This window comes from Pagrus major, chromosome 15 (assembly GCF_040436345.1).
Source record: "Pagrus major chromosome 15, Pma_NU_1.0".
Taxonomy (NCBI): domain Eukaryota; kingdom Metazoa; phylum Chordata; class Actinopteri; order Spariformes; family Sparidae; genus Pagrus; species Pagrus major.
The window spans coordinates 19,920,364-19,933,519 of NC_133229.1; the positions used below are offsets into that span (position 1 = coordinate 19,920,364).

The window sequence follows — 13,156 nt, forward strand, 5'->3', positions numbered from 1 at the left end:
GTCATTATTTGTTCTTGTGGAGGAGAAGTGTCTCATATAAACTATCATTGCTCAGCTGTCTGACCTGATCTAGGTCAGCTGTCACTCTTCACTCAGCTTTACTTGTTGCATTTAATTTCTGTTGTACTGTCACTTCATGTCTTAACAAAATGACTGGCAGCCTCAACACACAGTGGAGGTCATTGTGTGTTCTCTCAGGGAATAACTAAGAGATAAGTCTGTGTGTGTGTGTGTGTCTCTGTGTGTGTGTGTGTCTCTGTGTGTGTGTGTGTGTGTGTGTGTGTGTGTGTGTGTGCGTGTGCGTGTTTGATCAACTCTCAGAGCTGGTCATTGTGAGGGTTGAAGCATGTCTCTCTGGAGCAGCCGCTCATCAGTGATTAGTTATCACCAAGCCAGGATCAAGGCTGCACTCTGACACATCAAGGCTGGGAACCCGGGCAGTGTTATGTATGTGTTGGAATAAAGGTGCCAAAATTTGCCTCCAGATCTATTCTTAGTACTAATTTGGGTGTCATCATCACGCATGTTTAAAACAGTTCTCCAGCCAAAAGCTTGTCTCAACTGCAAAATGAACATGCAGTGTTGGAAACACTGCCGTCATTTGTCAAATGCTCCAGGTAAAGTGTTTGTTCAAATATTATCAGCAGAAACCAATAATTGTCAGTTGTTAATAAAAAACCAGGTAAACATGGTAAATTAAAGATAATGAGCATTGTGCTCCTATAGTAAAACATTTCTGGATGCACAACGATCAAAATTGATGCAGCAAACTAGATATGTCTTCTTTTTAATTCTAAGCATTTCTCTCCCTTGTTAAAGACATAATATGTAAGAATTCTGCATAGAAGTGTGAGTTGTATACTTACACAATCCTAAATGTTTCCAGTAATGTTCAAACACAGAGAAATTCAAGGTAACAGTGCGTTTCATTTGGTCACCCATTGCTGCTCCCTACGGGATAGGCAAGTTGGTGAACAACGCTAAGCTTGTGGTGAAAAAAAACTTTAAAACATTACCTTGTCTATGAACACTTGTGGACGGGTCACATCCAAGAGATTTTAATCAGTGATGCTGGCTGTTTGATGGTGAGTTTATCACTAGTGTAGTGAGTTTGACCTTGGGATTGTTCTTTCACCCCAAACAGCCAGACTACTTTACTGTAAATTATCTGTTAGCTTGCAAGCGACAGCACACATCCTGGGTGTGTGTGTCTGCACCTATCATTGAATTAAGCACTCAACATAGACTCCGGTTGTCTCTCTTCGTGTAGTAAAAGGAAATTTCCCCTCCAGCTCTAGTCGGCAGTCAACATTGCAATAAACATAAACGCCTTACAATGGAGGTCAACTCCGCAGATCACTGCTGCAGTCAGGTTGATAAACCAGGGTCAAGATGAATCCACTTTCTAATCCCAAAAATTGAAAAAATTAATCTCTGATATCTACTTTCCTCTGTATCAGAGCAGAACGCGACGTGACTCTGGGTGTTTATTCCTTCAGAAGGTCTGGCTCTGCACTCGACTTCTCCTCCAGAGCTAGCCAACTCTGAGCAGCTGCAGCCTTAGTGGCAGAAATTACATAGTGCGTGTTTAAAACCTGCCTCCTACATTACCCACAATGCAACTCAAAAGCACACTGCGCAACTGGGGAATTTAGGGGGTGTTATGCTAGTAATGGCTAATGTAGCCTCAAGCCACTAGCCTCAAGCAGAGATGAGGAGCAGGCAAAGATGATCGTTATTTGGTCTATATTGACAAGTTTACATAATGCAAATTGTTTAAAAATAGTATTAAAAAAAGTATTGTTCAAAAGGTTGTAGCAGCTGTTCTTTAAAGATAAAAGACTCCATGCAAGTGCTTAAATGGCTTCTTAATTTAGCAAACAAAAAGTATGAACTCACATTCTCTTCAACCTAATGAACCCTGTGAAGTCGTTGATTTAAATTAGCAGCAGGGCCATGCTCGCAGCTCACACAGCTCTAATACACAAGCGTACTTAATGACATGTGGCATGGTGAGCTGGCAGAGAACGTGTGATAAGTCTAATTTACCTTTAATCTCATTATGTATTTGCTTAGCCACAGCACAGTGTAGTTGAGATAATAGGAGGAAAAAACTGGACTTTGTGGCAGTCTCAGAAACCACAGGTGGCAGCTGTTTATATATAAATGTGTTATTCAGGTGGGTATGCTGTGATGTCACTGTTTTCACCTCCACTCATCCATTATTTTAAAAGAACAGTAAAACTAAGAACATTAGTTTGGGGTCACTGGATAAAAATGATGAGATGATGATGCAGCTATAAAGCTCAGGATTTTCTCAGTTCAGATTTAATGAAAAATGAAGGTTAAAAAGGGATTCTGAACAATACCAGAATGCCTTCATGTAAAATATTTCTCCTCTCTCTGGTGTTGGTGGGAGGGTGTTGGTTCATGTTACTTTCCTCTGTTAGTGTGTGATTAGAAACAGGGTAGGGGTGATGTTTTATGACTGATGGATGTCACAGTCAAGACATAAGTGTGGTGTAGAGACACAGAAACAGACGGATGAATAAAAAATCCTGTTAACACCAGCCATAGAGAGTCATAGACTTACCAGAGATACACAGAGGCAGGAAGTGTGTAAGGAGGAAACCGTAGAGAGAAGTTGCTATGGGCTCACTTTTGTCTTAACTACCAGTGCTGATGTTAACAACTGTGGGACTTTGTGTGCCTGCCCAACAAGAGGAGCATATACTCAGTTTGAAAAACGTGTGAATACATCCATCGCTCATCACAGCTTAGCTCCAGGAAATTTTTTTAAGGATCTAACAGACTGTATAGCTTGTGAGATCTGTTTTTTTAAAGATATAACATGTAACATTTTCACATTAGAAATGTCTAAAAAAGACTAGGACTTTCTTCTATACTTTGTTGAGTCGTGTTCTTACATTATAAACCCCAAAAATCCAGAATTTTACCCGACTTACTACTTTGCTCCCAGGTCCACAGTAATGTATCTAAATGTCTTGTTTGTCCAAATACTGGTGTTTTGCTTTAAAACAATGAATAGCAATAGATTCTCAGAGAGAAGAAAGCCAGTGTGTTTTGCAATTCCTCTTTATTAAGGACCTAAAAGACTTTTTCGTTATTGAAACAGTTTCTGATTGAATTCATTAATCACCTAATCTTTTCAACATTTTCTGGTTTTAAATGTTGGTGTGACTCTGCCATTAATCATTTGTCACCCTGCTTTGTCCTTTTTCTTTGCCACTTCATTAGGATGAAAAACATTGTTGGCATAATTAAGGAAACAGGACTAATCAGTAGTGTTGGACCAGCCAATAAAAAGAGAAAAAAGGCTGGATGAAGGGAAGTGATTACAGAGGGACAATGGGTGGAGGAGTCGGGGCGGTTAGGACGGTGTTACCATGGCAGAAGAGGTAGGGTGTCGTAACAGAAGAGAGTGAAAGTGACAGGAGGACAAAATGATGTCACTAAATGCTAGACTAGTCAAGTAATTTGGTATTTAAATGTTGGTGGCTGTCCTCCATGGATGTTGTGTAATAGAGCCATGAGCAGCCTTTCAGGCAAAGGTCAGGACCGCAAATATATCCTCGTTCCACCTCGATAACTTCATCCGACTGGAGAGTCTCGCTGTTACTGCTGCCTTATTCCTGTGATGTTAAACACCTCTAACTTTTGGCATCATAAAGAAGAGTCCATACCCCCTTCTGCTGTTTCCCCACAGGAGGAAGTTTAAAAGAGGTGACGCTGCAGCCATATTTGTTCTCCTGTTGGTCAGAGTGAACTTTTCTAACTAAACGCTGTAAGGGGTCCTGGCAGGGACACACTGACTCTTTTCACAATGCTGTGCAGCAACCTGATGTTAATAGTCTGTCCCAGCAGGTCAGCTTAGGTCTGTTTAAGCTTCATGTAATAGCTCAACGTAACACACCCAGTGAGCCACACACACTGACCGAAGACGGTTTGTGTTAGCATGCAGAACGTGATGCAGAACAGAGAACATTATAGTGAAAAACAGCATGAGAGAGAAGAATGAGGATACACAGTGTGTCACTACATGTTTTGGCTGAGCTACTCTGACATCTCTCGGATCCCAACACACACAAACACACACGCACAGACTGCTGCGCTGTTGTTTTTCATCCTAAATTTGAGAGCAGAAAAACATGTAAGAACTTTGACTCATAATCATAAGTTTAACTTGAGCTGCTGCGTATTTCAAAATGTAAACACCCGACTTGTGTTCAGAGCAAAATCTGAAGCGACTGGGAGCAGCCGGGGGGGTCACAACAATTTAAACTTGAATGACAATGTTTTTTAGATGAGGCATGCGTGAGAGGTTTAGCAGTGTGCAAAGCTGTACACTGTTTATACATTCAAAGCAGAGGTCAGGAAAGCCTCATTAAAAGTAAATTAAGCAGTTTGATTTGTACATTTCCAAGTGCCTTTAACTGAATACATCAGGGAATAAGGGAGGGTGGGGAGGGTAAACAGGCTCGTCTAAACGCATATAGCCAGGTGGGAAAATGCTGCATTTCTTATTGGTGTCATGTTATAGCACTGACAGAGAGAGCGCAGGAAACTGGTAGCCATCTTGTTTACTTTAGTGCTGAATATTTGACTGTTTCTGTCAATCTTAAGTCACAACCATACCTTCTTTTGCACAGTAGCGTTTGGTGTCCTCCACCTATATATTTGTGCACAGGACTGATCACAGCTAGTAGGCAGTCACAGTTATATACATAACTTGCAGAATTAGGCATTCCCATCAATCTCAGCTGTACTTTGTTGTTCATTTGCCAATTAGCTAGCAATCAAATGCAAACATCATACCTGTTGAGCTTCAGCATGTCATTTTGAGCATATTAGCATGCTGACGCTAGCTGTTAGTTTGGCTGTAGAGTCTTCTTCTTTTGTTCTGGTGTTTTCTTCCTGATGGCTGAGATGCGGCAGTGCTGTACTGTCTCTGGGGTCCAGTAGAGCAGAACTGGTGTCTGTCTCTGTCTTATTAGCATACTGCAGAGGACAGATTTTAAAAAGTGGCTGGTCAGGGATGGGAAAGGTGAGGGATTTTGAGCATTCGGACTGACCGTAAGAAGAAAATAGAAAAATAGCAGAGAATCAAAGAAGAGACAGCTTTTCGACTGTTGTTTCATCATATCGTTACCATCAGAAATGTGGCGTTATTAACACCATCTTTATCCTCACTTTTATCATCTTCTCCATCACTGCCCTCCTCATTGTGTTTACATCATTGCACTGCTGGCTTCGAGTAGGCGTTATGAGCATCAGCATTGGCCCACTGACACCAGACTGACCTTTCACAGCGACGGGACGTCTGACTGGAGTCACTTGTTGATGAAGGAAGCTGTGACAGGAAAGGAAAGAATCAGTGTCAGAACTCTCATCTGCCTTTCTAGTTTTTCCTCTGTACCCCTCCATCTGTCAGTCTTTCTCTGTGTCTGCTTCTCTGTCTCTCACTTTCTGTCTCATTGTGTCTCTGTCTCTCTACTGGGTGATGCAGGGCGGGCCAGGTCAGTGTGATTCAGGGCTGTAAGCCGGAGGAGGATTGGATCTATTTATAGTCTTGTCAGCTCTGGGCCACACTGACCCTAGTCTCTGTCTGTTTCTCTGTTTCTGTCAGTCTGTCATTCATTTATCTCATATCAGTTGGTCGTCCTTTTATCCTGACTTACTCTCAGATAAGAAGACATTACCCTCCAGCGTGAAACAAGCTTTACCTCACTGTAATTCTATCGAACAGCATCGTCTCTAAGATGCTCACACTTTTCTTTTTTTAGGATGAGGGCAGAAGATGAAACTTAATTTATCCGAAAATAAATTCTTGCCAGAGATCGATGACCGTAACGTAAGAATCAGCCCAGTCACCAGTATAAAATGTTGCCAGTAACCGTTTCTGCAATCCACTCATTATGTTCACATTTGTTTGTGTTATGGGCTATATACCATATTGACATTTCTACAAAATGTGTCATATCATGTTCACATTACATGTTCATGCCCAGTCATATCGGATGATGGAGGGGATGGTGGTGGAGTTACAAGTGAGAAGGCTGGCAAGAAAAATCTTAAGTAAGTGATGAGAGGACGTCACCATTGTCTCTGGGTAGCTGTGATGTGCATTTTGCTGCTAACATTTCTTTATGTGGTAGCAGCTCCATATCACATCAGTGTCAACATTATTCGATCTGTGTTTATTTTCTATCCTCTGACAGGAACAATGTTTTGGCTTAGTCGGGGACACACCCAGTTTCAATTAGTGTGTTTGTTTCTGAGAAAGACGGGAATCAGAGCATCCAAAAGTGGTCTGTGCTACTTTAGATTGTTTCCCGTGTGTGTGTGTGTGTGTGTGTGTGTGTGTGTGTGTGTGTGTGTGTGTGTGTGTGTGTGTGTGTGTGTGTGTGTGTGTGTGTGTGTGTGTGTGTTTGTGTGTGCATCGAGGGAACGAGACTGCAAGCCAGGCTTTTAGTAGTGCTCACAGCTCTGTTTTCATTGACTTTACTACAACGTCGCTAAAGGCTTCAAATGGAATCGGTAGGTTTGTTTAATGGCTTTGCTCAAATGAAAAAGATGTGTGGAACAACAGCACATACACACGGACACACTTCCCACTGTGTGTGTGACTGCTTTAGAACAATAGCAGCTGTGCATGAGTGGCTTCATGATGAAGTTCTTCAAAGCTGTTCTGTGTGTGCTGGTTGTGTCTAATCAGCAACTCATCACACTAATATCCTTCTATGCTTAGGGTGCAGGTTGCCAGGTTTGCTGCAATCAGCAAATGAAGAATGGTACATGGCAACTGTGATCTTTTGTTGACTCTGCTTGGTTTCTGACAGTCCCCGAGGAGAGGGGACTTTGACAGAGCTGCAGACTGACACGCGGACTATTTAAAGACGAGCTATGACAGTTATCATCTTGACACAATCTATCCAACCTGTGACATGCACACTGTAAATAAGTGTTTTACCACTACTGATACATCACAGTAGAGTCAGTAGTGTATCGTCGCCATGTTATGAAATCTTCTACTAAATACTTTGTGTATGGTTGGTCTTTTTGAGAGGAATAATGTGTCTGGTGGACAGGAGGTATAGTGCTGCAAGAAGCCCTGTGTCACCAGCTACATGAATGCCAAATTCAGCAACAAAATCTGCAGACCGTGCACAGCAAAACTGCCACAACAGTGACCTCTTGTCACCAAAATAAAAAAATAACGTCAAAGTTTACCAGTCAAAGTGCTTTTGGCTGTTTTTTGATGTCTGTGTGCTCAGAAGTTGACTTTCATTGTGAAGTATTGTCTGTCTGTTTCCCTGCAGGCAAAAGTTAATTGATGTACATGGGGGGAGGTGGGTATAGATCGGTTTTCAAACAGTGGTTGTGGCTTGAAAGAAGCCATCCATCCACCCACCCATCATTCATCCACTGCTCCAGCCTGTTTAGAGCTTCTAGATGAGATAGTAATAAGGGGAGGGCTGGATGGATAGATGAATACGATGATGTGCCACGCCATCGGTCATCACTCAATCCAATTGGGCTAAGTGCTGCGTGTTGTTCTTTTCTGAGCAGATGCTATGATATCACAGCATCTCTTTGGAAAGCTATAAAAAGGGATGTGTATGTGGGTGGGGATGGTAAAGGCAGGCCAGGGTTTGACTCTTTATCCATTTCAAATTCTGCAAAGGGACTGAAAGACAAGTACCAAAGAACCTGCAAACCACTTCCTCTACCATGGCTAAATATAAGGCTATTCTCAAAATAATGTTTTTCTTGGTAGTCTGAATTAAAGCTAGGATGCCTGACCCAAACCTGTCTGGTCGCTCTGGCCCGGGTTCGGACAAAAGTTAAGAAATGATGTCTGGGTTCTAGGCAGATTCGGTTTTAGTGAATATATAGTGTAAAAACAAATAATTAAATGTTAAAAAAATATGTGATAACTGATAATATGATGGACCTACTGTCTGTGTTGAGGCTATACGTCCTGTTAGGTGCTGGGGTTTATTTACATGATGCTTTGAACACAACACAAAGTCACTTCGGTACTTTCCAGGCAGCTATTTGTTACTTACGGTCTCGGTTACTTCTCTCACGACTTGATGGGTTTGGACAGAAAATTTTGGCCAATCCAGACTCTACTCTGATTGGGGCACTTGGGATTCAGAGAGCAACCTTACACACCCTGCAATCCTCAACTTGGGGTGAGCAAAAATAATATTCTATTCTATTTTATCACAATCATGAACCATGATCTGAACCTGTTCTTTTTTTTTTCTTCCTCAATTTTGCCCTGCAAACTACAGAAACTATAGCCACACTTGAAATACAATTAATACGGTTGTATTAATCTTTTAACAAAAGTCAAAAAGTTAAACAAGTAAGAGGATACTAAATACAGTAACCCTTATGATAGACTATGGATGCCTTGAAGATCAATTATGACTACACCACAGTTTAAAAGCTGCACCCAGTTGCATGATAGGTGTTAAAGTCAGTTTGCTGTCGTATTTCACTTGGCGTACACACACAGTCAGTTTGTTAGAAAGGTAGCTAAAGCCAATGCAGTCTAACGCAACAATCCTGCAGTGATCCTACTGTCATAAAGGTTAAAATGTTAAGTTTTTGTATTCAACTGTATGGTCATTTTGGAGGATGTAGTTCATGGTGTTATTGGATTGTATTGCAAAATACAGGGAGGTTTTCTTGTTATTTAGCCTATCCTCATTGATATAAACGTGATGGGCGTTACAGTCCAAAACTATCCACCACTTCTTAGACTTAGACTTAGTAGCTGTCTTTAATTTCTATGCATTATGTTTCGTTTCAGGCAGTGAACCACAGTTTGTTTTCTGGTGGTTTTGTCGAGTTTTGTTCCAACTCAGCCTTCAGCCAAAACATTTCCTGTGGTTGAGCAAAACGTGTTGAGGGCCTTGTAGGCTATAGATTCATGTGCTTTAAAGTTTTTGTTCAGGTATAATATATTTTTATATTAAATATTTTTAATGGCCTGTCCTGATTGTGCTTACTGTGCCTTTTGTTTGGAATGGCTGTTGTTCATCACATCAGTTAGACACCAAACTTTCTTTATTTTTAGGTTTCTTGTTGCCTCTAATCAGCCTCCGCTGGTTCTGTTGGTTCTATAAGGATCCTGCAGTTTCCTTCTATATTTGATACTGATCAGCTTCTATTAAGCTGCAGTCAATCTCTCTTGTTTCTCTTCTTTTCTATACAATTTGCTCTTTTGAAGCCTGTTCTTATTCTCTCATCTTTCTATTGAAACTCCTCAGTCAGTTTCTAGTGTTTCTAAGCAGCCAGCTGCCAAGACTGTCTGCCATCACAAGCATTATAAAGCCGTCATCTCAGGCCAGCATTGAAAAATAGTCCTATTTTTGCAGGCTGATCCAACTTCTAAGAATACAAGCAGCCAAAATAGCCCATTATGGCTGTGAGAAGAAGGTTGTGGAATGTCTGCAGAATGCTTTGATTTCTCATCCTCTATACACACTGGTCAGATTAAGGCTTGTGTTTGTGTGAGTGTGTGAATGTGTGTGTGTGTGAGGTCTAAATCAAAGCAGGGATATTGAACAGGATGGATACATGTACTCATGTCCGTATACAGAGACACGCAGGCTCAAAGCTGCAGCTGATTGGTTTAACCCTTTGGTTCAGAGGTTTGGGTTCAGACTTGGGGTAGTATTTTAATCCCTCACTGTGTTTTGTTTCCTGCAGGATCTTGTTGGTGGTAAAGACAATGGATTTGATAGTACATCACTGCCCAAAATCTCTGCGCCATTCCTTGAGTAGGGACTTTACATCCTCTTAGCCAATCAGATGTGACTGTGATGCACGTACAGTATTTTTCTAGTAGTGTAACCTCGACTTTTGGGACCACTTTCAAGTCACATTTTACATTTGAGCTTCAGCTAAAAGTATTTTTATAGTCAGTTCTAGAGCTGAAATGATAAGTTGATTAATTCATTGGTCTACCACAATAAAATGAATCAGCACCTACTTTCGTAATCAATAATAGGGCAGGTATGACGTGCCTATGTCTCAATTTGATACTCGCGATACCTGGGTGCTGATTCAATATATATTGCGATTCAATATTATGCTTTATTACAATTTTTGTTTGCTTTTTTAACATAGATCATAAGAAAAAGGTAAATCACCCAAAAACAATGCACATCACGTATCAGTCAGTCTGAGTCTTATTTCAGCAGCATCATTACTATACTTGATAAAAGTGCTAAATAAAATACTTTTTAAAGTGACCTGCTACATTAACTGTTCCTGCCCATCAAGTTGGTGCCATAAAAAATATAAAATAAAATAAGATATGCTGAATGAATAGAACCCCGCCCAAAACAAATGTTAGCCTTCACATATGAAATTGAAAAGTAAGTGGTAAATAAAATCCTTTTTTTCAGTAAACTGCCGCATGCTCCTGCTCATCAAGCTAGTGCTGTAGAATTTCCACTGCCTCTAAAGGACCCTCAGTGTTTGCTGTGAAGGAAGGAAGTGTTTCCTATTCTCTTTTCCTGACAGTGTTTTTCCAGCCAGGCAGGGGAATCGAAGAAACCGACACCTTCTCTAGCCTCTGGGTTACCTCCACCCTGTTAGCTGGCGTCTATGATTCTTAACTTGCTCCAAGTGATTAATGGCACTGCCACCAGAACTGCTCATGATTAGGATGCAATGTGTTGACTCCCGTTTGCAAAGTTTAGTTTTTAACACAAAAAAGGGATACACAAACAGTACATTCAATAAATAAGACATGCAGGAGACGAAATAAGCCTTAAAGTCTTATTCAGACTTCAACAACAGTTACTTTGATCTGTTTAGTCATGTCTGAAGAAGTGCTTACGCTTGAAACGTCACACATGGAGGTAACAAATGTTCATGGGAGCATTATCTAGTGAGCGGACTCTATTTTTACTTTTCACTTTAGTCTGATGACTCATCAGGGTTGAACTTGGTCACGATACATATTTAAGATGTAAGACTCTTCTGTTTCCTTCTCTTATTTTAGCTACAGCTCTTATTCCAAATAGTCACTGAAATAAAATGCAAATCAGTGCTTGTTTCCATCAGCTACTGTTTTGAGAATATATTTAAGGGCATGATAAGATTAGATAATTATCAAGCTCTAGGAACTCTGACACATCTTGGCATTTCATTGCTGCTTTCCATCCTCAGATGGCATTTGTGCTATATGACAGCAATAGGATAGTGACTCACTTTACAGTGCTGCAGTGCTAAAGTACTTCCTAATTTTACTCTGCCGTTTTCCTCTTGTCATTGCACATACAGTATTTACAGTGTAAACACATGTGCAATGATCACAAGAGCACAAACAGCCTAAAGCAGTAGCTACAAGCTCTATGGTATGTCAACACTGGCACTTTTCAATCTTCCTGGTTTTTTTGCACACTTGCACAAAGTACAACTAAAAGCCTTAAAATCCCCCTCCAGTGTATTTATATTTTTTTATGATATTTCATATTTTTCTGAGTCCTTTCCTGGCAATGTTGATGAGCCATACTGTTTGACTTTAGGCTCGGCAGAGGTGGACGTACAAGTCCCCACCACTTTTTGGCTTTTCCAAGTGCCATAAAAAAATGCCAACAATTTTCATAATTGATTGATAACTTAAGTCATTTAGAGATTGTTTTGTTGCCATTTTGCTATTCTTTGATAGTGATTGTAGATATACAGACAGGCACCAGCCAGAATCGAAGCAGGAACACTTTGTTTTCCAGTTATATGGTGTGCATATTAAAGGGGCATCTCGACAGCACTAATGATTATCTCGACACTATGATACTGCCCAAACCCCTTGGATGGGAAAGGGGATTAGGGATGTCCAGCGTTTTTCTCTCTTTGTCACGCACACACGCCGAAAAACAAACACACACGCAGCATGCATAAGTCATTCACATAAGCATCCCATCTGTCCCCTGAGACCAGCAGCTGGTGGGTAGCACCATGTCCAGTATGATCTTGACCTCTGACACCCAGCAGCACCCACTGTATCTATCTACTGTATCTGTCCTACAGCCAGTCTGCCTGTCCTAAACATGCACGCACATACAGACACACACACACACACACACACACACACACACACACACACACACACACACACACACACACACACACACACACACACACACACACACATACAGACATCCTCTCTTCGCCATTAGAATCATTAACTGGACACTGATTATATTAAGGCCGGACCCGCAAGACTAATTTCACTAAGTGCAAAAAGCTTGTGCTAGAGGGTGTGTGTGTGTTTATGTGTGTGTAGTATATAGCTGTCTGGCTGTCCACTTGTACATGCTCATATTAGTTGACAGTTTTGGCCTCTTAGCTTGTCTGGATCGCTGTGTGTTTTACCTTTTTGACATCCTGTCTCCGCTGAAACTATTCCGCTGTCCCCTCCAGTTCAAGTCGGTTTGATGTTGGTCACAAAACTGTTCGGTTTACACAAAAAAAATAGCAAACTATTGTTGTGAGTGGAGTGGGAGGAGCAGAAGAAATGGGCGATGAAGCGTGTTTGTGTGTTTATGCTTTAGTTACAGCTGCACAGTTAAAAGAAAATGTTTAATCAGCTCACATCGTCGCTGGTGCAGGCGTTTCTGAAATCCTTCCAAACAAGATATCAAGATTTAATGGCTGCAAAAATCTTTGCTTTAGAAAAACTAAACAAATTATTAATTATTTATTAGCACTACATCTGTTGAAAAGTTATGTAGAGGAAGCCGTTTCCAAAATGCTTTTGAAAAACATGAACTGTAATCAGATTTAGTGAATCTTATGCAGCCCATGCTGTTCTACACTTGAACTCAGTGGGTGTACAAACGTGTCTTTCTCCTGGTGTTTATGTCACTGTAATATCCTTTTCCTGGTACTGACATTGTGTCCTTATGGTTTCCTCTCTGCTTTTTTCTCTCCTCAGATCACCAGAAACTGGAGCGGGAGGCGAGAATCTGTCGTCTGCTGAAACATCCAAACATAGGTGAGTCATTTTTGAGAGCCAGCAGACTAAAGGATTAGTGGAACAGCTTTGTTAATTCAGCATAACATCAGGAAAAGATGTTAAGAAGTAAAAGTGTTTGGTCACTGCAAC

At 40.9% G+C, this 13,156-nt stretch overlaps 1 protein-coding gene across 4 annotated transcripts in view; it reads left to right on the forward strand.

Moving 5' to 3' along the window:
• Nucleotides 1–13,156, forward strand: part of camk2g2 (calcium/calmodulin-dependent protein kinase (CaM kinase) II gamma 2) — a 60,043-nt gene that overhangs the window by 14,994 nt on the left and 31,893 nt on the right. For all 4 annotated transcript variants that reach the window (XM_073481421.1, XM_073481422.1, XM_073481423.1 and 1 more), the window contains exon 3: nucleotides 12,986–13,045. In XM_073481421.1, the coding sequence (XP_073337522.1) occupies nucleotides 12,986–13,045 (60 nt within the window). The remainder of the gene's footprint in view (nucleotides 1–12,985; nucleotides 13,046–13,156) is intronic.